Source organism: Apus apus, chromosome 3, assembly GCF_020740795.1.
Source record: "Apus apus isolate bApuApu2 chromosome 3, bApuApu2.pri.cur, whole genome shotgun sequence".
NCBI lineage: Eukaryota > Metazoa > Chordata > Aves > Apodiformes > Apodidae > Apus > Apus apus.
In genome coordinates this window covers 117,356,749-117,383,108 of record NC_067284.1, presented here as the reverse complement: position 1 = coordinate 117,383,108, position 26,360 = coordinate 117,356,749, and the positions used below count along the sequence as shown (strand labels likewise).

The window sequence follows — 26,360 nt, the reverse complement described above, 5'->3', positions numbered from 1 at the left end:
AATGCAGAGTTCACTGGCTTGAGCGGGCCTGTGAGCTGAGCACCAGGTCTGATAGCTTTCAGACTCTAAACTCACTGGGATGGGAGTTCTTTTTGTGCAGGATACATGGACCACAGTGCTGCTCAGGTGCCAATAGCAGCAGAACAAGCTGACGTTGCTGTTGTGGGCAGCAGCTGGTAGGATTCAGAGGCTGTTGGTGGCGTGCATGTTTGTCTGCAAAAGATCAACTGCAGGGTGAACTGTAAGAAGGGGAGTAGGAACAGGGCAAAGGTTCTGAGGAATCCTCAGATTTGCATAACAGGATCTGTGCAGCACACAGCCTGCCAGGACAAAGCCCTCCTGCCCCAGAACATGCCGGGCCTGATGAAATGGATTCCATCCATTTCACCACAGTCAATGATTTTCATGGAACGACTTATGCAAAATGCTTGTACGTAGGAAACACTGCTGCCAAACTGATGGAACAGGGATAAATGATTCTCACAGAGGGCTAATTCCTGCATGCTGTCACCTTCTTGAAATTATCCTGAAAGACAATTTTGTAAAAAGTTTTTCTATGTGTGTGCCAGTGCTTGTAAGATTTTTTTCAAACCATGGAAAGGAATTCATGGACACAGAGTTGAGCCTTGTAGGTTTTATACAAGGGCAGAGCCTAGACAATGAGAAGTAGATGAGGCAGAATTGACCACACTTTCATTGTCAGTATTTTAACACTGGATCAACTGCAATTGCTGGAAATTTCTCTGTTCAACGCTGAATTAGGTTTTCTCATAATGGGTTGTAGCCTCCTGAGAGCCATTCAGATGTGTAGTACTTTTTGGATGCACCTGCTGCACACACGGGACTGGGAAAAGGGCTCTTTGGAAGGGAACACAGAGGCACTTTGAAAAATGCCCCACTCTGGCACTTCAAGAAAGTTCAGTTCTAGTGAGAGAGAAAAAATAGCGAGGGGTCAGATTCTCTCCCTTTTTTCAGCCAAATTCATAAGACAGGGCTGAAGAGGGGAACTCTGGGGCAGAGCTGCAGAGGTCTCCCCAAGGAGTTCACTGGCCTGGGTCTGCCTGCCTCCCCTCCTGCCAGCCTGCTCACAACCTTCCCTCTGCCTCTTCCTGGAGATGAGATCAAACCCTTTTCATCCAGTTCATGTGGCAGCCTGAACTAATGACAGTGCCTGAGGTACTGCAAGAAGTTTCTGCCCTCAAGGCCAAGTAAAGCTGCTTCTTGTAACCACAAGTGAGCAAGGGACAGTGACACCACTGGACAGGACCCACACACAGAACAATCACTTTTATACCGTGGTCTGCATGGAAGGGAAGAATTTTTCTGTCACAGGGAGAATCACCAAATAATATTACTTTGATTATTAACGTGATTTTACACACTTTACTCTCTCAGTGGAGTTACAGAATGAACTTCAAGCTGAGCTCTATTAGCACTAAATGTGTAGCCTACCATAAGGAAAAGCTTTACACAAAATATCTCTTTATCTTCCTATTATCTTAAGTTGTTTATAGCTGTTAGACCTTTACTAGCTAGAGAAAAGAGGGATAGTTTGCATAGTAAGGAGGTAACAGTACACTAGATTATTCAAGACATGCTGCTTTTCAACCCCCGAGCAGTAACTTTCAGAACCTGTTTGCAAGGATCATTCCATCCTGCTGGGCAGTCTGATGCAGCAATGGCAGACATAAGGCTGAGAAGAAAGCAACAATCTTCTCTGAACAGAAGGAGCTGGTTTCCAAATACTTTTTCATCTGCAGGATTACATTTGCTATTTTAGTATGGAAGAGGTGCAGGAATAGTTAAGAAAAGATTATACCCTGGGAATCAGAGCAGCTCTGTTTGAAGTTCCCAAAGCACGCTTTGTACTATTCTGTTCTAAACAAATAATACTGATCCTCTTGCTTTTGATTTGCTGTGCTTTGAAAACAGTATCCTGGGCAAAAGCTTTGCTAGTCGTGCATAGATTGACCGGACTGATGAAAAGGCAGCTCTTGGGCTGGAAAGCATCTCAGTCCCGAATGGGAGGAAAGGGTTTTCCATGGAGTTGGTGATGATCTCTCATTTCTTCTACGTGTATGAATTTCACAGAATCACAGAGTCTTAGGGGTTGGAAGGGACCTCAAAAGATCATTCAGTCCAACCCCCCTGCCAGGCAGGGTCACCCAGAGCACATCACACAGGAACGTGTCCAGGGGGGTTTGAATGTCTCCAGCGAAGGAGACTCCCCAGCCTCTCTGGGCAGCCTGTCCCAGGGCTCTGTCACCCTCACAGGAAAGAAGTTATTACTGATGTTTACGTGGAACCTCCTGTGTTCCAGTTTGCACCCATTGCCCCTTGTCCTATCACTGGACATCACTGAACAAAGCCTGGCTCTGCCCTCCTGACATGTTTGTAAACACTGATGAGGTCCCCCCTCAGTCTCCTCTTCTCCAAGCTAAAGAGACCCAGCTCCCTCAGCCTTTCCTCATCAGGGAGATGTTCCACTCCACGTTTGCCTGAGTGGAGTACAGGCCTATGTCTGAACATGCCCATGCAGGAATTCTAGGCTTTGGCTGAAGAAAGAACATTATTTCACTGCTCTCTCCTTAATCCCAAACACTGGAATCACTGCACTTTATCAGGGCTCAACATTTTCTCAGTTTTCTAAGATTGCATTTGGAGCTCAGACTTGGTTATTTACAGATTTGGAGCTAAATTACTTTCTGAGAAGATTGGACTGGGACAAGGGGACCTCATGGTTGAGACATTTAGCCTCTCTTCTTCCTAATTTAAATATTCCTACAGTCTCTTGCTTAGGCCATGTTTGGATCATAGGAGTCAATAGATGCCTCTATTCTCAGGAGCCAAGTATGTTGCAGCAAAGAACAGAGTTTTGACTGTGGAAAAAGCTCCTAGGGTATAAAGGAAGCATTGAGGTTTTCATGCTTTTGCAAGGCTGGATGTGGATCTAGAGGAAAAAGAAAGGCTCTTTTGAGAACCTTCATCACCAAGACTTGTACTCTGAGAAGCGAAAAATCCCTTGTCTGGTAGTTTGTTGGCTTATATTTTGGGACTATATTTTCAGTGAAGGCAGAGAAAACAATGTATCTGTCACAAATTAAGTGTGAAAGTACTTGGTTCAGGATCAGCTTTGGTTATGCACTGCAAGCCCTGCTGGCCTGAGGGCTGCTCAGTGTTATCATCACAGATGAGCAGGCAGGTAAACCACCACTGCCTCCTGCCCTGCCTCTAATTCCAGCTGCAGCAGTTCCTGCAAAATTACAATCCCACATTTAATCCTTTGGCAAAAGGATTCTCTCAGTTTCTCCCCTGTCACTCCCCTGCCTCATTGATGACTTCAGCTTCACAGTGCTTCTGATGACCTCACAGTCTTCCTGAGGCTGCTGTCATCACCTCAGCTCTTAACAGCGAGGCCAAAGAAGGGAGGTAAGAACTAATGTCAGCAGTGCACAGGCTGGCATGTGTGGCTGTCAGCAGGCAATTCCAATCTTGGTAACCATGACCCTGCAGAAAGCAAAGTCCAAAAGCTAAAGTTGGCCAAGTGCAAGGAGCTCAGGCAGGGCAGTCTTGAGGGCTGGTGCAGGCCAGAAGCATCTGCCTACATGTGAGAGACTGAACGTACTGCCAAAAGCAAGATGCTTTCATATGGAATAATACAGTCTGTCCTGTATGGCTTCTTGTTGGACAAGGATGGCATTCATGGAGGCTGTGGCTGCTCCCTCCCTGGCAGTGTTGAAGGGCAGGTTGGATGGGGCTTGGAGCAACCTGGGCTGCTGGGAGGTGTCCCTGCCCATGCAGGGGGGTTGGGACTGGATGAGCTTTAATGTCCCTTCCAACCCAAACCATTCCCTGATTCTACAGATCCATGCTTATTTCTCTTTTCAAAAGCTAAAGGACTTGAGGGAAAAGAAAGGGAAAAAATAATGTGAACCAGAGAATTCAGCAGATGATCATAGGCACTGTAGGTACTGCATAGACATACCTACTTATGTTAGGAGAACTATTCCTTTGTTAAGGTGGTGGGACATTTAAGTAATTCCAGAACCACTGTACAACTATTTTCTAACATTTACACTGGAATAAAACTAGATCAACTCTAAATGTATATTGCCTGAGCTACTCCGAGTTTGATACTACTACAGAGAATGTCAGCACCAGACTCCAGAGTCTGTTAATTACAAATCAAAAGCTAAAAGCTCACCTTTTCTGTTTACTGAATCACGTTTATACGTACCGTGAGCATGCATTACCAGCTGCAGTCATGCAGAGCCCAGGGACAGTGCACCTGAACATCTACTCCAGTGTTAGTGGGGGAAATACCGGACGTTACTGACAATGCATAAAAACCCCAAACATTTTGGTTTGAGGGGTTATTTTGCTGTCTGGCAACAAACTTGCCAGGAAAGTCTAGTGTCCCAAGCTAGAACTGAAGCCCTTTATTTTCTCTCCTTCTGCATGAACTTCAGTAATGCTGTCTAGGAATCTGTTCTTGGCTTTTATTATACTCTTCTGTGCTTGTAGACTTTTTCTTTTATTTTAAAAACCCAGTTTTATTAATTTACAGAAGACTACACAGATCTGCCTTCTTCTTACTTGCATTTTCACAGTACCTCCAAGCCCAGATCCTAGGCTAGAACTCCACTGTGCTGGAACTGTACAAACACAGAGTGAATATGTAAACTACAAGTTCTTTGTAGCGGGAACCAAGAGTTAGGTAATATGGATGGATATAAACAGGCCAGGAAACACCTTCAGGAGGGGGTTCCTTGAAACTTTGTTTGAATTCAGACTTTGGGAAAGAAACTTGTGTAGCCTAACACAATTCCTCCAGAAAGAAAACTGCCAAGGGGAAAATGTCACAGGAAGAGAATGGTAGTAGATCAGAACATAAGTTCTGAGAGGGTTTTGGAAATGACACTGCAGGGGACTGCTCTCTTGCAGGGGCAGAGCGTGTCCTGGTGGTATGCCCTCAGCCATCTGGTTTTGTGGGTACCTCCAGATGACTCCTTAGGGGCTGCCCCTGAACATACCGTCCTCCAGACGTGGCACTGGGCTGAGCCAGAGCCACAGCCATGCCCATGCTAAGGCTCGCCTGGTATGGAAGATCATGTACTAGTGCTTGGTCCTCTAAATAGCTGTAACTGGTGAGAAGAGTTATGAGACCAAGTGCAGCACAAGACAAGTAAGGATTGCAGAATCAGTTGGCGGAGGCTGTTCCCGAGAGGGGATCTGAGGAACAGTGCCCTGCACCATGGTCACACCAGCAGGGAGAGCAGGAGAAAAGCTCAGCAGGACGAGGATGGTGCCCTGCTGGTGAAGGAGGCTTACAGCTTACAGCTTACAGCTTACAGCTGCTGGGCCAGCTCTTGGCAGTCTTTGCAACACTTGGTGTGTATCATGGCCACGTTTACGCTGCATCATAGGAAGAGAAAACATGACCTTGCTCATGGAACCATTACCCGTATGGAGCCTTCTGCTGTGGGTTATTTTACATCGAGCAGCACACGGCTGGACACGAGAAACAGCTAAACACAACACAGCACTTCCAAAGCTGGGGATCGAGCTTCTGGATTTCTGAAGGAGGCAGAGGAGGGTGGGTGTTGTTGAGGCTGTTGGAAAGACGGCGGGTTTGAGTCAGTGTGTTGCAACGACGTTTTTATTTTAGTATAGCAGTGAAGGATTATAGTGGAACGATACGGCAGGGCAGGCCTGGATGGTGAGGGCTGGAGGGCACCAGCCCCTGGGAGGGAACACCCCTCGGGATCACTCCCCAGCCCGGGATCCACGGCCAGCACAGCCACAGCCATAACATTTCATTCCTCTCGGCATTAAAAAATAAAAAAATAAAGAGATGAAAGCCCGGTTCCCACATGAGGCAGCCGCCCTGGGGGCGGGAGAGCCTGCTGGGCCCCCCCTGCCCCACGGCCCAGCGCTCTGCTGGGGAGCTCCCCGGGGCAGCGGCGGGAGCGGGGCCGGGGCCGGGGCCGGGGCCGGGAGCAGGGCCGGGAGCGGGGCCCTCCCCGCCCGCCTCCCCGGGCGCTGCGGCCCCTCCTCCGGGGCGGCCCTGCCGGCCGCGGCCTCGCCGGGCGGCGCGGAGCGGAGCGGAGGAGGTGGGTGGCGGGGCCGGGCCAAGGGGCGGAGGGGCCGGGGCGGCAGCAGGGGCAGCAGGGGCAGGAGCAGGGGCAGCAGGAGCAGGGGCCGGGGCAGCAGCAAGGGCAGCAGCAGGGGCAGCAGCGGCAGCAGGGGCCCGCAGACCCGCGGCTGGAAGGCCGGGCTGGCCCCGCCGGCAGCCGGCCCCCCCGTGTCCCGTTGGCCAGCGGCTCCGGGGGGCAGCGCGGCTCGCCCTCCCGGGGTGTGTCCGGTGTCGGTTCGGGGTCCCGCCGCCTGCCCCGGGCCCGGGATGGAATAGCAGCGGGCCGGGGGGCTGGCCCTGCCCGGCACAGCCGCGCTGCAGGCGTTCCGTGCCTACGGGACCCAGCGTCCAGCTGCTTTGGGTCCCTTTCCTGGGATTTCGCTGCCCTCCAGAACAGCGGTTGGCTTTTTCTGCCCGTCTGTGTGTGTTCCTCACCTTCAGGCAGGTGGAATGAAAGAGGATGTGCCTTTGGGGGAGTGGGGAGAGGCAGAACTGTGCAATATTTTTGTTCTCTCTCCTCAGAAAGGGGAGCTGTGCAGTCATGACAGGATCTCGGCAGTGATGGTGCAGGCTGACTAGCAGGTCAGCTTTTCTCTCGCACGTAAAATCATCGCCCTCGATGGAACTTTTGGCCTCTGCTTGGGTTTGCTGTCTGGAGAGTGTTTTGGAGAGGTTGGTTTGTTTTATTTTCTGTGCGTGGCTTTAGGCGTGTCTCTGCTGTCTTAGGAAGCGAGTGCTGGCAAACGTTTAATATACATAGATGATAAAGTTCTGCTGTCATCAGTGGACCCAGTTAGAAGTCAGATGGATATGCTCCTGCTGGAGTAAAATCAGCCTTGATGGAGAGTTCTCCGTGAGGAGAACTGGAGAGGAAGTGGGGAGATAGTGTAGGAGGTAATATGGGAAAGAGTTAACAAAATGACGGTGTGATTTTAGGCGTAAGTCCATGAAAATAGCTTCTAATGGATTGAACTGCTTTCTGCTTTTCTGATAGCTCCAGTTCACTCAGGCAGAGCACAGACTACCTGGTAATCCCCACTTACCTGCCACAGGGGGGTCTGTTTGTGAGGGAGTTGGGAAGTTCTGGTCTTTGGCCCTTTTCCACACCCATGGGTGTGCATGTGCACACATCTGTTTAGCTATGGGCAGCTACACACAGCAGTCATCACAACTAGTTGAAATACAGGAAGAGTTTAAAGTCTGAAAAGCAGAAGATGTGATGTTAAAGCCTGACAAACAGATTTGTTTTCCAGTCATATGGAAAAGGTGCCAAGTCACATGAGGTGTCAGAATAGAGCAGAGCTGCTGCTGTGCTTCCACTCTGGTGTTCCTCCGACACCAGAACAGCAGCACAGGGCAGCACAGTGTAGGATTTACCACATATCCTCCAGTTATTTCCAAAGTTCTTGATTTCAGGCACCAGTTTGTACTTTCCAGTTTCTTGTGAAGTTTGATGCTGTTGATGCAGTGCCAGTCCAGGGGGGTCAGCCCTTGTGTGTGTTCCCTCACAGTGTCTCCATGAGGAGGGAAGCACTGTTGTCTTGGGAAGTAGAGGCACAGAAAGATCAAGGGAAATGTGGAAGGTCTCCTAGGTTATCTCTAGGGGAGGGGGAGACAAGACTTGAGATAGGATTTCAGGGTTGCCTGAAATGCCAGGTGTCCCTGATACTACCCACCACCAGCTGTTTCTCAGCTTATCTCTTCAGTTGATACTAGCAATTGTATGGGTATGTGGTGAGTCACATCATCCCATCGGCCCAGGTGGAAATTATTTTGGATTTGGGAGAGCTGGGAAGGTGTGGTTGGGAGGTTGGTGTGGGGACCATGGCTGTGCACTTCAGCTGGCCAATGAAGTAATTCTCCTGAGCTGAGTGCCAGGCTTATACCCTGTGGGAGTGCAGGCCAGTCCTCCCTTTGGTCAAACATGAGGATTAATTGCAGGACAGGTTTGAGTCTTCAATTGGAATTTTTTTATTTCAGCTGCTCTCAAGGGAAGGTGCTGTCCTTTATGGGGACTTGGAAGTATTGGACCAAGTCATGCTTCAAGTATTTGAAAGATAGTGCAGTACCAGAACCATGTGAGCAGTCATCTCATGGCCAAAGTCTGTATCTGTGAGTGAGTGTGAGTGAGTGGGTTCTGGGAGGGACTGGCAGGTGGGAAGAGAAGTTTGACATTTGATCCTCTTGGCTCTTTGGCCACTGTAAGAAGTCACAAGTTTTGGCACGGGCCTTGGCTAAATTGGAGTAGGAGTCAAACAGTTCCTAATAGAATTAAGGCCAGAATAATCCCAACCCTAAAATATTTTTGAGGATTTGGCAGGAAGCAAAACGCTCTTACTTTGGTAGAGAGCCAGCCACATGCCCATGTTGCTTTCTGATTTGGGATGTACAAGTGAGTTCCACCTGTCCCCTGACTGACCAGGCATGTTGTCAAGTCTCCTGCAGGAATGTGGTCTGTCCCATGCAGCTGTGGCTATGTGGAGGTCTGGAGAAAATGCTCACAGAATCAGGTTTGGACAGGGTTTACCCTTCTACTTACAGAACATCCAGAATCATGGATGTTCACTCAGCAGAGTGCTCTGGAGTTCTCCCTCAGCAGCTTGTCCAAATCAAGGTCATGGCTGCTTATGACTCCCTTCCAGCTCATGTGTCCAGGTTTCCTTCCCCAGGAAAAAGGAATATGCAAGGAGAGTGCTTGTGTGTATCTCACACTGATGAGCTGGGCGTGCTGCAGTTGAGATACAGCCACACTGACAGACCCTGCTGAAAGTCAGTGGGACTTCACCACCCTTTTAAGATTTAAGGCTTAGTAACTTGCCCAAGACTGTGTAGGAATCTTGTAGGAAAGTAGGGACCTACACTGAGGTCTCATAAAGGTCTATGCGGAGCCTTCACTGCTCCTCTAAAGAAAGAAAATCCAGTCTCTGATTTTGGTCTGAGGAATGTGTAACATTGGGGTTCTGGCTGGGAATTTACTCAAAAAAAAAATGGGATGGGAATTCATGACAGTGACCTTGAGTTGGACTGATGTGGGAGCTAACAAATAGTTAAGAAAAAGGCTTTTGAAACTTCTTAATGATTTTCAGATTCCAACCTGAATTGAGTTGAAGTATTAAGAGGTTTAAATGTGATAGTCACACAGCATTACAATGAGTTGACCATTTACTAACAAACAGGAAGACCTCTTTAAAATACCACAGAATGATAGTTATTTTGAGCTTTTGTAGGTAAGAAGTCATTGCTACTGTAGTTGTGGTACAGACATGAAGGGCTAAGCTTAATTTAAAAAAAAAATATCTAGGAAATCTTAATCTCAAATATTTCCTTCATTTCCCTACATTTTTATCACAAGTCTTTTCTAGAAGGTAATCTCTGATACTGTTTTTCATGGTTAAGAATACGTCGATAGTAGAATTCCATTAATCAGTGTAGAGGGAGCTGGTGGTCAGTACTGCCAGAAAACTAAACTGCTTCAGAGTCAAGGAAATTGGTGTTTGATACATAAGTAAGTGCTTACCCAGGAATCTTTGGAGTACTGTCATTTACCTTTTTGTTTCTAAATGAGGAATAATTCCCTTGAAGGGGGCACAGTCTGATTCCAGGGAGGGTCCTTTCTCTCTCGAGCTTCACGTCTTCAAAACAGAAGCCAAGGGCAGATCAGGGGACCAGATGGATGACATCTGTAAAACTGTCATAGTTTTAGTGTCAGCAGCAGAGCTGCAGAAATTTATTTTCATGGAACACTCGCCCACAAGTTTGTGGCTCCCTTTCACCATTTCACAAGTTGTATGGAAAAGTTCTTGGGGAAGTTGATTTGTTTTGTGCTTGTGCCCATCACTTCCATTGTGGACCGGGGTCTCATCATGGCATCAGGTGTTAAAGCATAAAGATGTGTCTTTATGTGCAGTTGTAATTTCTGCTAAGTGTTTAGCTTGTCTTGTGTTTACTGTTGCTGCAAATCTTCCTTTCATGGCCTACGAAAAAGGGGCCTGAAGGGACCGACATGCTGGATCCCTGCTAGTGAACCAATTGGTGCCAAAGTGTGTATTTGCTGGCCAGACCAGCCATTGCCATCTGTTCGCATCTGTTCTATAAAGCTCTCGTAACCTCCTGGCCTTCAGAAGAAGGTGACTGCTCCTGAGCTGGCCGTGGAAGTAGTCCCCAGTCCCTCTTGCCAGCTGTCCCTGGAGCTGTTGGGAGAGGGCACACTGGGCCTGGGCTCAACATGTACCAGAAGCAGATTGTGTAATTTAAATAGATGCAGTATAGGTGACCAAATTGTAACGGTTGGGTCTGTGCTGTTAAATGGTTTGGTTTACTGCTTTGGACACAGGCCCAGTGGCAGTCTGTCCCAAAGGTTACACTTGCTTGTTCCTAAACCAGTTCCAACAGGTGTTTGTCCTGCTCTTCAAAATTTTCTATGTGGGAGATGTTCTGAAGAAAATATGTTCCAGTTTTTAATTAGCCATACAGCAGGCTCAGCAGGCTACCTAAATAATGGTGGGTTTTTTTGGTGGTGGTGTTTGTTTGTTTGTTTGCTTGTTTTTTGTTATTAAATATCCATCTTTAGAGCATGTTGAATAGCACTTGTATCCCAAAGTCCTTTGGATGTGTGTGGGTATCTAACCTGTTCTTCACTGTGTTGTGGCACCTGAGGAGACACAGGGTCTTGCAAAAGGAAAAGAGGCCTTTAGGTTGCTGTATCTTTCAGTGTTTTATCAAATATGGTAAAGAAAAATGAAATGGTATGAGGGAGAGGTGGACTGTAAGAAAGGGGCCACAAAGGGCACAGTCACCAGTTTATCCAGCAAAATGAAAACATAGTCTGGTGTATCTGTATGAAAGAAGCAGATTATCTAGATGACAGTGGGTCTGATCTTACTGTGGCATCCCAGGGAATGGGACTTGCATGGGTTGTTTGCTAGGTCAGTCCCTGCCAAGTTAATAAATTAGTTAAACAATAAGGCAACACCTAGCTATTCACTTTTCATTTATTTTTCCACGAGATGATAAATTCCAAAAAAATGACTGATGTCTTTAACAAGCAAAAGAGTTGGAAATTTTCTGAGCATCATGACAGGTGATGCTGGTTAAATTGACATAAAAAATGATACTAGAAAATACTTCTAATTTCATAATAGAAATAGAAATCAAAATAGATGTTCTTCTGGCAGAGAACAAAACTTGAGCCCATTGAAAATCCCGACAGAAGCAGTACAGAGTGTTTTCACTTGCTGTAAGCTTCCATCAAAAGGCTTCTCAGTCTTCCCTGCAGCAGAAAATATCCTATGCTATGTCCACTATCATGGCGTGACAACAGGAGATTTACTAAATTCAATCTAATTGACAGGCAGGCACTGGAGGTTTAACTCAGGATATAAACTCATGTTTGCTGCTGAAGCTGCTGCTGCCTGGTTAGTAAGTGAAAGACTTTTTGGAGCAGCCAGAGTGAAAGGGTGCTCCAAAACTACATGCAGTCTGTCTGGGATTTCAGGAATGTTGATTTCCTGGAGTACTGACACAGCATGCGCTGACTTTACCTTCAGAGTGTAAACTTACAAAGCTCTGACTCCAAACAGTCTCAGCTTTGGTGGACATGCATGAAAGTTAGGAGAAAGGGCCTGCATCCATCAGAGCCTGACTTCTGAACTCTGTTCTAACTACAGCATCTTTTGTACTCCACATTTGGAACATAAAACCATTTTTGTCTGGCTACTGAGGAACTGGGCTCTATGTGATGAGTCTGCCTTTTAATTCCCCAGTGGTTTTGTTGCACAGGCCGAGTTCAGCTCAGCTTGAAAGCCAAGTGTCCATCCCCAGCTGCCTGGAATGGGGCACGGGCTTTTGGAGGGATGTAGGATTTTCACCCTGTGGAAGCAAGATGCGCTAGTTGGCCTCAGAGCTGTTGTCTAAATTTTAATTCACAAGTGTAAAAATAATCTCTGTGTCCTGAGACAGGGAGTGCAGTGTGGCTAAGATTTGTTCTGAATAAGAACAGCTGCAAAATGGTCTGTGTAGGAGTTCAGGAGACCTGATGGTGTAAGCTGTGAAGAGGATGTGTGAGTGCTCACATTTGGATTGTTTGCCCATAACTCCCCTGAGCAGTTGGGTGTACATACTGTCCCAGCAGCTCCTTCCCCACCAGGGAAGTTGTGGCTGTTCTCCACCTAGAAATTCTGTTTCTTCAGCAGACCAAGCATTAACTGGGGTGAGCTACACCATGTACTTTTGAGTCTAATTGCTGCTATCTCGAAATTTAATCTTTGCTCAATAAGAAGCGTGTTTCTTATTGTGCTTTAGATGAGAAAAGTGCCCAGTACAAACGGAAGTATTTTTCCCAACGCAAAGGGGTAATTTTAAAACTTAGCTTACATCTGTCACCCTGGAGGCTCACTTCTGACCTGGGGTCTGTGCCTGTGTGGTTCCAGCTTTTTGAAGAGTTCAAATGATGGCCATGAAGATAATTAGGGGGCTAAGAGCTTGTGACTTTAAAAGAGAGACAGGGAGAGCTAGTTTTGTTCAGTCTTCAGGCTATTCAGTTACTCTTGGGTATAGGGGAGGCAGAGATGGCATCCTGGAGGTGCACAGGGATAGGACAGGAAGCAATGGGCACAAGTTATAGAAAAGAGGAATTCAGATTAGATCCTTGGGAAGAAAAGTTTTGCTGTGGGAACAGGCAGATGTAGGAAAAGGAGTGCAGGGAGGCTGGAACTCTCCATCCTTGAAGACACAGGACAGCTCAACAGGACCAAGGATGTGGGCCCCCTGGTCCAAGCTGTCTGTCCTTTGGGCAGGCTTTTGGACCGGGTGACCTCTGGTCAGGTCTGTTTCAACCTGTTGTTCAGTGACACAGCGTCAGGTGTGGCATGAGTTGCAAGTGCAGCTCCCTGTGAACCAGCTTACCACTGGCTTTGCAGTCAGGAAGGCATCTTTCTAACATGTAATAGGAGCCCAGGAGTACTAATACCAGTTGGATGCTGGGGAAGGGAATATAATTGCTCTTTCTGCCATGGTGGTTTTTTTTTTGTGTTGGCTTTTCAGCAGATGGTACTTCCTAGATACCTGAATTGAGGGTCGTATAGAAATGATTCTCCAAACAGTATTTAGGGATTGTTCTTTCATTAGTTAACATCTTGCATACTAAATACTACCAAAAAATCTTGTTTGGTTTCCTAAGTTGGTACCTAGTTGTAACCTTGTTGTGATTCAGCTCCCCAGTTGTCAGACCATCATCACTTCTCAGGAAAAATGCAGTGATGACTGTCGTAGAGTTCCAAATAGCATAAATGATTCTTCCTTCAGAGCATGATTTGTGTCCTGATACCCATGTATTGCAAGAGAAGCAGAAAAGAAAGCAAAGCTTTGGTCCTTCCTGTGTGGAGGGGCTTTTGGATAAACCACAGGTGATCATCAATCAATTGGAACAGCTGTGCATGAAGAGACCAGCCTTAACTGGAGCATTTCTTAATGTTCCACATTATTACTGCAGTGCTTTCACAATATCTGTGTAATGGTTTTGTGTTTGTAGGTATAAAATGCAGCTTAAAATTGGAGCTATTTCTACAGCATTTCACAGGTAGCTCTCTTTGTTGTTTCTGGCAGAACCCAACTGACAGTCTCTATTGCAGCAGCTGCCACATGCCCTGCAGCCCAGTGACTGTCCCTCATGCCCTGAGCTCAGCTCTGATCTCATCACCATCCATGGGAGTTTGAGCCTTGCCTACCCCACACATCTCTTTTATGGAGGTCCCGATCATGCAGTCCAGCTCAGCAAAGAACTTGTCTGCCAGGCGTGTGGTTTATACTGAATGCACATGGGCTCTGCTGAAATAGGTACCTTAGAATCTGGAAGATTCTTTGAAAGAATAACGGAAACAGTAGACATTGGAAGCCCTTAAAAACAGTGATTTTTCAGGAAGGTGTCTGCTTAAATTAATGCATATTCTGAGAGCCCTTAGAAGCCTTAGTGAACTTTGGAATCTGTTTCAGTGTGCATGCTATCCCATCTAGGGGACTGAAAGGTCAAACACGAACAGGATGTGCATTAACAGAGCAGAAGCAGGAGGCTAAATGTTTAGTTCTAAATAAACCCAGAAGCAGGGGAAATAAAGCCATTCACTTCAACTGTCAACACATACCTGATTTTTAATAAACCTGCTGATACTGAAAGGCTGTTTTAAAACAAGATCAGGAAAGTTGACTCAGGGTGCGCTCTGAAGTTCAGATTCTCTGGACTGAAGGCTGCTTGTCCAACCTTAATGCATCTCTGTTCTGTGTGTGCATTGTCATATCTTTTAACGAGACATGTTAGGTGGGGAAAAGATCTTGGACTTCAGTGTAGTGGAAAATTAGATCTGCTTAACACCATTCGCCTTAAAAGCCTACAGAAATACATGAGAGAAGTGTATTTGGTGTTGAGGGCACAGTAAATGATAGCAGGAGATGCTGTTTTGGGAGTAGTACTTTTCAGAGGTAATTGGAGACATTTATGAGCTGCAGAGTCTTAAGACTGACAGTGCTTTGGAATGCAACTGATTTTAGGAACTTTGGAAGGTTGTTACGATTATCTTTTAGTAGCTCCGCACAAACACGGATCAGCTGTAAATAAATCAGGTGGAAATCCTGGTTCTCTGAAGGTGTTAGTTTGTGAAACAGGAGAATCCCCTCCTGCTGCAATCTCAAATGTCTCCAGAACAGTAAGCAGGAATCAACATCGTGTTTGTTCTCTCTTTTGTCTTTTCAGGTGCAAACCATGAATTACGTGGGACAGCTAGCAGGGCAGGTGTTTGTGACTGTGAAGGAGCTCTACAAGGGACTAAACCCAGCCACCCTCTCAGGATGCATCGACATCATCGTGGTGCGGCAGCCAGATGGGAACCTGCAGTGCTCCCCCTTCCACGTGCGCTTTGGGAAGATGGGGGTTCTGCGCTCCAGGGAGAAAGTGGTAAGGAAACTGGCTCTCTGGGTGTGTTCTCTCTGTGGGTTAGCTCTCATGGCATGGCAGTTACTGACTGTTCTGTCATGTGCTAGTCAGGGTTTTCTTTAGAAACGCTTTATCAAAGTCCTCAGACTGAGGCAAGGTTCAGTTAAAATGGTAGTTACTGATTCTTGCATTTCAAAGCATAATCTGTAAGACATAGAATATAAAAAAACCCAAAACAACCCATGACATTTATAACATTTATTTTCAATAAAGCAGAACGTTAAATGTGCTAATCTGGGCCTGTACTAGATTTCATTAGTGACTGTGTTTTAAGACCCCTTTGCTTAATATGTTCGATGATAGTTACACAAAGGGAGGTAATAATGAAGTGGTATTTTCAGGTATGAAAAAGTTGAGGTTAATTGAAGTTAGAAAAAGCAGTGAGGACCTTGATATAAATATAAATGTAACCAGACTGAATGACCTGGAAATATGATACCAGATGCACAGTTGCCAGTGAGTAATGCATGACAGATTATTTTAGGAAATAATTTTAGGTCTAGTTTCTAATGTAGCTGTAATTGTTCAGCAGAAAGATCCTGATGTCACTGTGGGCACTGTTCGATACTTTGGTAAATGAGAAAAGAATTCTAATATTTAGGCTGGGTAAAAATTGATAATGTTGTCCTTCAAATAGCATACTGTGTCCTGAAATGTGTCATAAATGTAGACAGGAACTGTGTACTTAAAATAACTTTATTTTCATACAAGAATGTATTTCTTTTCTTCCAGGTTGACATAGAAATTAATGGAGAGGCTGTAGACTTGCACATGAAACTGGGAGACAATGGAGAGGCCTTTTTTGTGCAGGAGATGGATAACGATCAGGTAAGAGTCCAAACTCATTTGTTACAAATTCAGTGCCTTCTCTTCAGAATAATTTTTGAGTTTAGGAATTTTGTTGAAAAATATGCCATCACCCGTTTTATAGTTTTGAAAGTTTCTGGACAATTTTTCTGCTGTGAAAGTTCAGTGACTTTGTTTTCTCAGTTGCTGAGATTTGGAAAAAGTGAAGGAAGTGATCACGCAACTGGAAGATAAATCATAATTGAAGTGGGTGCCAATGTGTGAACAGAAATAACATGATAATAAAAAAGAGTTCACATTCTCCAGAAGTGTGTTTTCTTTGAAGAAGTGCACTCAGTAGACTGCCAGTAAGTGCACGTGCCCTGCAAGCATCTGTGCACCCAGTAATTCTGGTACTCACCAAAGCTGTCATCTTGCAACTGTTACTCATGTGAAATGATGTTTGAATGAGAATGCCTGCTCTTGAGCTGTGGGACTAACTGCTAGGTTAGCTGAGTTATGGTCACACTGGTTTTGAATACTCCACACGTAATGTAACATAAAAGCATTTTACAATCACTTCAGATATCCCCAATAATTCTTTGCACTGTCCAGAGAAGGATGAGTTTTCAGGTTCTTAAATCAAGTGTGGTAGGGCTGGTGTCAGGTGAGAGCTGCATGTAGGTGCATTATTCATCCTTGTAGATGTATGTTTAAATCTTCTGATCTCTATATTTATTTTTTCTGTCTGGTAACTGTGCCTTGGTAACTGAAAATTGCTAGAAATCCTTCCATGAATGTCTAGAGATGTACATGTATGATTGAAGAAGATGTTTGTGTGAGCTAGTTATAGGCTGCTGACTGTCTGACTGCTGTCATCTGAGTTGTGAAGGAGAACTGGACTTTACCAAATGTTCAGGGTATGAACTAGGATTTCTCCTTTGTCTTTAGGGTCATGTGGATAGAGACATGACCTGGCCTGTACTAGATGCTCAGAGGATTCTTTTTATTAAGAGTGTTGCTCCTGGCTTGTCTCAGGAGATGCAGCTATGGCACGATATCCATATGCTATGAGATCATACTGCACACCCAGATGTCTAATCTTTTTTACTTTTCTGAGGAAAAAACAGCTTAGATTTTTGCAATGGTGCATAGATTGTAGAACCAGATGGATGACTGGTGAAGGAACGAATATGTTGCATGGTTTGGATTTTTTCTTTCTCAGGAGGTAATTCCATATCATCTTGCCACATCTCCCATTCGGTCCGAGGGAGCGGCTTTGATGGAAGCGCAGCTGAAGAGGAACTCTATAGACAGGATAAGAAGTCTGGACACCAGTGCATCCTCACAACTATCACCCCAAGGCCATGGATCCCAGCCTTCTACTGAGACATCTCCAGCCTGTAGCTCTGTGAAAAAAAGGAGGAAGAAGAGGAGGAAGTCTACCCATAAAGTAGACAGCTTAAAAAGAGAAGAGAATGGAGACACATCAGAAGATGAAGACATGTTTCCTATAGAGATGAGCTCAGATGAAGAAAAAGAACCACTGGACAGTTCCAGGTATCACAGTGGAATTGAGATATGTCATGGCAACCTCCTGCAGGATTAATGTTCCATTCCATGCCTCCTAACAGTAATTTCTCCAGAAGTCAGTACACGTGGATAATGAACGTTTCTTTTAGTAAAAACTTCAGGCTAGAAAGCTTTTGGGAATGTTAGGAAAAAGAATAATGACAATTATATTGAAAACATAACAACAATTTTCCATCATGCTATGAACTGGGAGGTGTGCATCAGATAACATATCTCTGTATCCTTTTAGTTCGTTTGTAGTGAAGAAGGGATTTTTATTGTCTGAGGTGTCTGACAGTTCAGTGACCAGGTATGGTTTTCAAATGTCCCATCTTTCCCTCTACCTAGGGTCCCTGTTCCAGATGTGCTTGTTGATGATGTATCTGACAGAAAGGCTCCAGCAGTTTCTACATTTTCTCAGTCTGCATCTTACCCTAATTCAGATGGAGAATGGTCACCTCTTCAAAGGTACATTTTCTGAGAGTACGGCTCTGAATAATCTTCCTCTTCCCATTAATGTCTCATCTGCTTGTGCTATATGAAGTCTTACTAAAAAATTTGGTATCAAACATGGCCACTGTCAAATACTAGATGGATGCTCTCTAGATTTGAAACCAGATACAAAAACTTGATGTTTACTTTGTCCTTGATTCAATAAATGGATGTGTACAAATGCAGGTCCACAAATTCTGAAGATTATTAGGGTAAGGTCCCAGTTTGCATGTCACTACTGTGGAGAGGATGAACATTTTGTGAAATCTGAGTCTTTGCCTGGTGCACACACCTTATAAGCATTTCAGTGAATGCAAGTATATAAATCTCTAGTACTTTGGGTATAATCTTTATAAGAACTTGGAAATTTGGAGTTGATGTATAAAAATAAGATCTTCTTGCTTAGTAAGAAGATGAGCTTTTGTGTCCCCCTGAAAGCTAATCTAGTGAATTGCACAGTTCCAGCAACATCAAATATTCAGTGTGAAAAGAACACACACACTTTCTTTTTCCTGTATGTGTATTTGTGTGTGTGGGTATACCTTTAGTGTCAAAACAGAGCAGTTTTGCCCTCCTTTCTTGTGTCTGTGGAACACTGAGAAAGGGAGGATGTGCAGTGCATTACAGTTCCAGATCAGTCTGTGTGTGTGCCCCTGTGCACGTGTGGCACGTCCTCTGTGCAAACTGCTGGCCTGGAGCAACAGCCACAAGTCCTTATCCTGAGAAGCCTGCATCTCAATAGACTGCCTCTGTAGATGAGGTACACAGGAAGGGAGAGCAAGGGGATTATTTCAGAGCAAGGGCTTAATTTAAATGTTTTGAATTGCGTTCTGGACGAAGCTTTGTGCATGGGTCAGAACCGGCCCCTTCCGAGGCTTCTGGAGCGGGGTGGTCTGTTGGTTTTGAGAACTCTAGCTGTAAGTTCAGCATTTATGTAGCTCGTGCACAAAGAGCTTACGTTAATCAGCACTTGTGAATAATGACACCCTGTTTTTCTCTCTGCCAACATGCTGTGCTGTCCAGTAAGCCTATAGATTGCACAGGGCAATCCTCTCTTCTCACTGTTCCAGCAGATGGAGGCCTGTCTAACTCTTGTCCTCAACAGTCTTCTCACTTTTCTCCTACAGACAGGTAGAACACTTGTCCTCCCTCTTTTCTGGGCTGCTTTTTAATCCTTTCAACACACTAATACACTTGTAACACATTAATAGTCTGTGAATTTCATTGAACTTGTAGCTGCACGTATTGCTAACCCAGGCACTTTGACAGAAAGTGACATTGAAAACCACTGCCTCTGCTTGCTTCTTTAAGGGCGTTGACTTGTTGAACCATCCTTTGAATAAGGCTGGCTAAGATACAGTCAGGCCAGTAAAAACCTGGGTTAAAACTAAAGTTGATTAAGATGATAAAAAAAGGAAAGAATTTACCTAGTGTACATTCCTTTGAAGATTGACATTTCCATCTGGCTTTTTACAGTCAGTTTCTACTTTAATGGCATTTTTATCCCATGAGTTGTTGGCTTGTGCACAGGTTGCAAAAGTAAAAGCAAAACGAAGGCCTCAGAGCCTAAGTAAGCAATAAGGACTGCAAAACTTGAAACCTGATAGAGAACTTCTCTACTTCTGTTCCCTGCTTTGGAGTGGGGGAGGACTTTCAGTACGTTGGATTGCAGAGGTGGACTATCATGTAAAGTGTCACAATAGGTAGGACATCTTACCTAAGGTTTAGGAGGCCCAGAGTTAAGCCTTTGCTGTAGTGTAGGAGTCCTCTGACTGCAGACTCTTTTCTCCAGAGCTAGAAATGGATACAGATGCTTTTTTGGACATTTTAAACTCAAGATGTCTCAAGATTGTGCAGCCAGGCCCTTTATCTCCATTAAGTCAGTGTAGAGAAGTCACAGCAGTTAAAAATTTGAAGTAAATGTCTGAATATCTCTACAATTCTTCAGTAATGCTGGGGAAGCTTTGAATAATAAATCATGCTAAATTTTTAATTGTTTCAACAAAGATGCTATGGTGGGTGGCCTAAAGGCTGTGTTACAGCTGAGAATCTGGAGGTGTTCCCAGCTTGGAGGTCTGCTCCCTTTAACTGGAGCGTGGTGCAGCACCAAGCCCCTGTCAGGCCCTGGGACATCCTTGGCTTTCTCCTCAGTGTTGCTCATGGGAGGGAAGGGCAGGTCAGAGGCTGGGCTGGAGCAGTGGTGTGCTCTGCGTGGCTCCACGAGCTTTGCTCTGTCCTGTGGTCTGCACGTACAGCTGAAGGGCTGCAGGACCTGGCTGAGGAAGGCTCTCTCTGTGTCTGCTGCTGCTTTCCTTGTGAGAAGTAAGAAGCTGTTACGGCCACCTCAGAGGAGGTTCCTTGTATTTTGTTGTATAGAAGAGCAGTATTTATAGAATGAGAATTAAGATGTCTCCATTGTGCTTGTGCTGAAAGTTGAGTAGATAGTATTTTGTTTACTTTGTTTTGGGGGAGTGGGTAATATTTTGAGGGCTAGTTGCTCACCCTGTTCCTAATTAACATGATTATACCCATAGCTACATCTACACTGCACCAATGATCCCACAAACTTGTCAGTGGTAGATGTAGGAGTTGCAGAAAAGATCCACCAGGCATTTCTTGACTCCTTAGAGCTTGGAAATACTTTTTAAATGACATTGTATTGGTTCCTTCATCTGTCAAATGGTAGGTTACACCTTGAGGACTAGTAAAATTTGAAATTCTTGTGACCAAAAGACATCTTCCACCATGGTATTGTTTATAAATGTTATAGTTTGGTTAGATAATGTAATGATCTGTAACTAAAAAGTCATAGAACACAAGGAATAATGTAAATAATTAGGTTACTGTTTTTTGATATGTGAAATTCCCTGATTTTTGAAAGCTGCCTTGCAATAGTGTGAAATACTTATTTTCCTGTGACTGGTGAATTCCCTAGCAGCTAGCTCTGCAGAACTACCCTACTTTGAAAGAGCAGAACTGGTTTGGATATTCAGTTTATGCAGAAGAAGGTAAAGAATAAATCAAACATGAAGAATTTATTAGAAACATAGGAAAACAATCAAATGTAAAGGTAACTCAGTTTGGACCTTTGATTTAGGAATGATGTGGATTCTTTTCTTGCTTGTAGTTTTACTATCAGGATTGTACAAGTGAACCAAAGACATGCTATGGCTCAGACAGAAAACAAGGGCATTTGAAGAAATTCTGTGCCTTGTATGATGCAGAAAGGCAGAGTAGCTAACTAGGATTTTTCCTTTTGTCCTTGAAATCAGTGAATCATTATTTATTAATGTCTGATTTGACATTACATTATTGACTTTGTCACATTACAAATATGCTACAAACTGGTAATTGATTATTAAATATTTTATATTGTGTAGTCAGCAAAACAGTTAAATACTTTTGAAGTGGAAAGGCTCAAGTTCTCAGCATAGCTCTCCTGCTGCTTTCCCTGTGAACATGCATCTCAGAGTAGAACTGAGCCAGTTAGTAGGAGGTAATCAGCTGGATTCCTTAACTAGTTCATTACTTAGTCAAGATAAAGTGTCTTGTTGATGTGTGTTATTTCTGCACTTCATACCCATTTGTAACAATACTAACATCTGTTCATCCTGGTACCATCCCCGTTCTTTTTTCCACTTAGAAAACCAAAAATCCTTTTGAAATATTCAGTCCCTGCTCTTGTTCCATCTCTTCCAGTTTCTCAAATCCTACTTGTGTGACAGCACCTATTAAAAATGTGTGAGATCTCTGAATGCCAGTCTGAGAGAATCCTGAGCTGTTTACACTGTTCCTCCATGCAATCACACTTCCCCTTGGCTAAGAATTGTTTAGATTTCCAGTGTTTTGTGTTGGTGGATATCAGTTTGGAAAGTGCTTAGTGCATTGTGGTTGCTTTTGGTTTTGTAACATTTTTTGTTTGTTTTTCTTCAGCCTCTCAGGTTCCCGCCCTCCTACTCCTCAGAGTGACTCAGAATTAGTCAGTAAACCTATGGACAGGAGTGGACTGAAGAATAATCCTCACATGCACTGGGCATGGGGAGAGCTACCCCAGGCTGCAAAGGTATCCAGCATACTTTGGTTAATTCCTCCTGTGCTTTGATGGGGCACGTGTAGCAGACTGCCAAAGAGGGAGTGGATCCTCTTTTTACATAAAAATGGTAAAGTTCTGTGTGGTAGTGTTGAAGGGCAGGTTGGATGGGGCTCTGAGCAAGCAGGTCTGGTGAGAGGTGTCCCTGCCCATGCAGAGGGGCTGGAACTACATTTTAAGGTCCCTTCCAAATCAAACCATTCTGTGGTTCTATGATTCCTGCTCCTTGGGAGGTAAGCAAAGTACTGTGTGCTGTGGGTGATAGACAGTAGGAAAGGAAGACATATCTGAGGCTTTGTCTTGTAAAAGAAGCTTAAATACCATCTAAAGTCAAACCTTGTGTTCTTTGGTAAATCACTGAAATTCATAAATAGTCCTGGATGGAAATTAGGTGCTTGTTATTAACAGTGTGCCTCACAGAGATGGCAGCTGGTTGCTGGAGTACATCAGCATCCTGAAGGCCCTGCAGGGCTGTCCCCCTGCCTGCCCAGACCTGCTGCTCTCCTGGCTCAGCCAGCTGCCTGGGTGCTCTTCTCCTCCCTGAGCCCCCCTAGACCACTCAGGGGGCAGGGGCTGCAGTGTGCCAGCAGCACTGGCCCACACACTGCTCAGGAGCCCTGTGCAGTGAGCACACCCTGCAGTGAGCAAACACCCTGCAGTGAGCAAACACCCTGCAGTGAGCACACCCTGCAGTGAGCACACCCTGCAGTGAGCACACTGCAGGTCAGGCAGGTGCTGCCAGGCTCCTTACGATGGCTGTGGAGTCAGAGTGTTCACACAGCAAAGGGGAGACTGAGGGCTGACACCTTCTTCAGGGTGTGAGAAATAAAGATCAGGTTCCAGTGGCAGACTGCAGTGCTGGAGGCAGGGATGGGGACAGGTCCAGACAGGAGTTTCAGGTTGGCTTTTGCAGTCTAGGGATTCCTGTTGGTGGATTTGGGTGTTTCATTTTTCTCCCAGTTGTGCAGCCTGGTGCGTATTGCAAATCTTATTCCTGGAGGCTTTTCCCCTGCAGTCCCTGTCTGTGTCCCTGTTCAGAGGTGATCTGGCCATACCTGAACTGAGAGTTATGCTTTGGGTACTGTTGGTCTTTGTGTGAGTGTTTGTTTGCAGTAATGTGAAGGTTATAGCACCTCTGCCTCTGTAGGTGTTCAGCTCCCCTGTGTAAGAACATCTCCTGCCCTACACTTGGAGAATATCTTGAATTGTTACTATGAACTGATTTGAAATCAAAGTCTGTGATATAGATAAATGACAGTGTCCCCGGGTCCTGGTTGCTGAGAACATTCTGAATGTGTAAGGACTCCAGTGTGTGCTCCCTTTCCAGTTTGTCAGGGTTACCCTGTGAAGAAATGCTAGGATTTGTGCAGGAATGGGGGAGGGCTGTGCTGTGCTCCCCAGCAGGTGAATGGGGAATGAAGACTGGAGGAGCACATTGCAGAACAAATCTTTCCTGACCCCAAGGTACAGAGGAGTTTTGCACAAGCAAAGGCTCAACAGAGAGGTGTCTTGTACACTGTAGTCTCCACCTCAGTTAGTGGTGGCTTTCTGCTGTAGGTGGTTACCTTGAGAATCTGATCTCATTGGAGTGAACAGAACAGGTTAAACTTTGGCTGTTGCGTTTTTAAAGAGCTTTTCTTTATAAGAATATCTGTTTATTTTTCCTACCAGGCCACTTCTCTGCTCAAAGCAAAGGAACCCAGCCTGGTGGATGTAAATCCCTCTGAAAGCACTCACTTTCGGGTCATACAGAGTTCTCCTAGTGAGGAGTTTAACACTGTGTCCCCTCTACCTGCCCTTGGACAAGCAGGTGCAACAACTGCTGAGGAAAGTGAACCCTCACCAGCTGAGACAAATAAGTCAGAGACTGAGTCTCCAGGAGCAGCTGTACCACCCTTGTCTGCCAATGAAGAACTAAAACAAGCTGCAGCTTGCTCAGCCCAACCAGCTGGCAAGACAGATTCCCCTTCCAGAAAGAAAGGTAAAGCTGTTGATTCTGCACTTTTATATGTATGATTTTGTCTTTAAAATTTCATGGTGATAAAGCACCTCATTGTCATAGAAATTAATCTATGCCCTGAAGGCACTTTCAGATCTGGAAAGTAAGAAGCTTTGGAAAGAACCTTCAAAGGCTGAGCTGTGCAGCAGGCTATTCACAGAAGCTGTGTAGTAAGATGGAAGTTTCTCCTTGGTCTGGGTTTTTTGGCAGCTCTGTGCATATGAGCAGGACTGCAAAACTAGTTCCAAAGTCATCCATATTTGACAGATTCAGATATTTCACTTTTTGGTACAAGCACAGGGTAGATCTGCTGGTTCACCTGCTCTTGCTGCTTTCCAAGTTATTGCGTGTCACTGGTGATAGGGAACCTCTCTGCTCTAGTAGAGAGCTGTCCTGTGTCTTTTGCACAAACAACAGATTTGCCATAAAAAGGTAAATTTCAGTTCTGTGTGGTACATGTCCTGTCCTGAATTTGTGAAATGTAAATCCATCTGTTTTTCTGCTTCTTACTTTCTGGGCTCCATATCAAGGGTATTTTATAACAAGTGTTACAATCTTCACATGAAATGTATTAACTTACAAATGTTACTTTTTAGAGCCCTAATTGTTCTATAATTATGTGAGCACTATCCAAGCCTAGTTTGTGCAGCTGCTTTTCAGTCAGTGAAAACACACATTTCTTAGCCACTCCACAGCATTCCACTGCCTTTGAAGACAAAATTACAGTGTTTTACTCTGCTTGCTATTCAGTCTTTTTTCAGATTGCTTTTCTGGCATTTAATGTTGGAAAGTGGGCCAATGAGAAGTCTCAGGTTTTGGAAAGAATTCCCAGTTAGGATTTGCCTTACAGTGGTTACTTGTCTGATTGCACCAGCAACAACAGGACAGCAATGACTCTGTGACTGGTGAATGATCTAGGAGGGTCGTCTTGTCCCCTCCATGGTGCCTGTACTGCAATATAGGCCTGTGTAGATACTCAGAAGTTCTTCCTCTTACTGTTTTCCCTACAGTGACCACTGAGTTCTGATTCCCAGTGTGGGTTTGGTGTGGGATAAGGAGGTCTCAGCAGATCTCCAGACCTTTTGCCTACTCAGAGGCTGAACGATGCAGATGAGCAGCTAGTTGGGAAATTTTTGGCAGTACCATTTGATACAAATACAGTTCACGAACTGTTATAACTTGTCTAGTTTCTCAATCTCAAAATAAATAGTTAAGCAGTAATAACAATTCTGGCTTGTTGCTCAGAAAATGCTCATTAATTGGCTTATTTGTGTCATCCCTTGCAGACAAACGAAGCCGGCATCTTGGTGCTGATGGTGTCTATTTAGATGACCTCACTGACATGGATCCAGAAGTTGCTGCACTTTATTTCCCCAAGAAGTATAAATTCTTATGTTTTTACTATATAAAGAGCTCTTGTCACCTTACAGAATTAGATGAAAGTCTTCACTGCCAGCCAGATAAGATCTTTTTTTTCAGAGTCCAAGCAGAGGTGAAGCCAGAAGGAAAATAAAACACAGTAGAGAGGAATATTGGAGCTTTTGGAAGGCTCTGCATTTGGGCCTGAGAAGTGTGCTTGAAACTGATTTTCTATTTTGGGTAATTAAGCATCATGTATGGATTGTGGGTCATTATGTAATGCACACTGGTGTTTGTGACTGTTACTCTCATGCCCTGGGAGAGCCTTGGGATATATTTATCCCTGTGTCCTTGCTTAACATCTCTTACTGTTAATAGTATTATCACAAAAGTATTCCTCTAATGTTGCTCTACTGTGGGCGATCACCTGTAAATATGAATGTTAGAATTTTTGGAAGATGCATGTGATTTTTTAAATGAAAAGACTACACCCTGAACATGCAATTCCCACCTTGCTCCGATGTTTATTCCAGCCTCTTATACCATTTATAGTCCTCTTTGCCCACATTGTACTCCAGTCATTTGACTGAAGTCATTGAGCAACAACTGAAGTAGCTTGCATGGTTGAGTTTTATTTCTTATTTGCTTAAACTCAGCTGTTGTAGTATTAGCATTTCTATAAAATCGAGGAAGATCAGAAATACGGAGAAAAAAGTTGGACTGAAAATTCCTTTCTAAATGTATTCATATAAATGTGGAATTGGAAGCAGAGTTGGATGAGCCTGAACTTTGTAATAATGATCTGTCTCATTTATGCACAGGTTTTTAAGTGGGTATAATGTTTGGGTTTTTTTCTTCAAACTTTACCCCTAGTAGTTTATATGCAGAGTATTTCATTTATATATCCGTAACATATAAATACACAAACATACATGTCCTTTAT

The 26,360-nt window shown here is 44.6% G+C and overlaps 1 protein-coding gene across 5 annotated transcripts in view; it reads left to right on the top strand.

Moving 5' to 3' along the window:
• Window positions 1–26,360, top strand: part of LPIN1 (lipin 1) — a 70,404-nt gene that overhangs the window by 20,216 nt on the left and 23,828 nt on the right. For 3 of the 5 annotated variants that reach the window (XM_051616314.1, XM_051616312.1, XM_051616313.1), the window contains 8 exons: window positions 14,880–15,080; window positions 15,852–15,947; window positions 17,131–17,465; window positions 17,826–17,945; window positions 18,993–19,100; window positions 21,903–22,032; window positions 23,731–24,040; window positions 25,345–25,438. In XM_051616314.1, coding sequence (XP_051472274.1) covers window positions 14,880–15,080; window positions 15,852–15,947; window positions 17,131–17,465; window positions 17,826–17,945; window positions 18,993–19,100; window positions 21,903–22,032; window positions 23,731–24,040; window positions 25,345–25,438 — 1,394 coding nt within the window. Of the gene's footprint in view, window positions 1–6,061; window positions 6,114–6,658; window positions 6,809–14,879; window positions 15,081–15,851; window positions 15,948–17,130; window positions 17,466–17,825; window positions 17,946–18,992; window positions 19,101–21,902; window positions 22,033–23,730; window positions 24,041–25,344; window positions 25,439–26,360 lie in introns of those variants that run through there. The other 2 variants (XM_051616316.1, XM_051616315.1) reach the window with 2 other exon arrangements.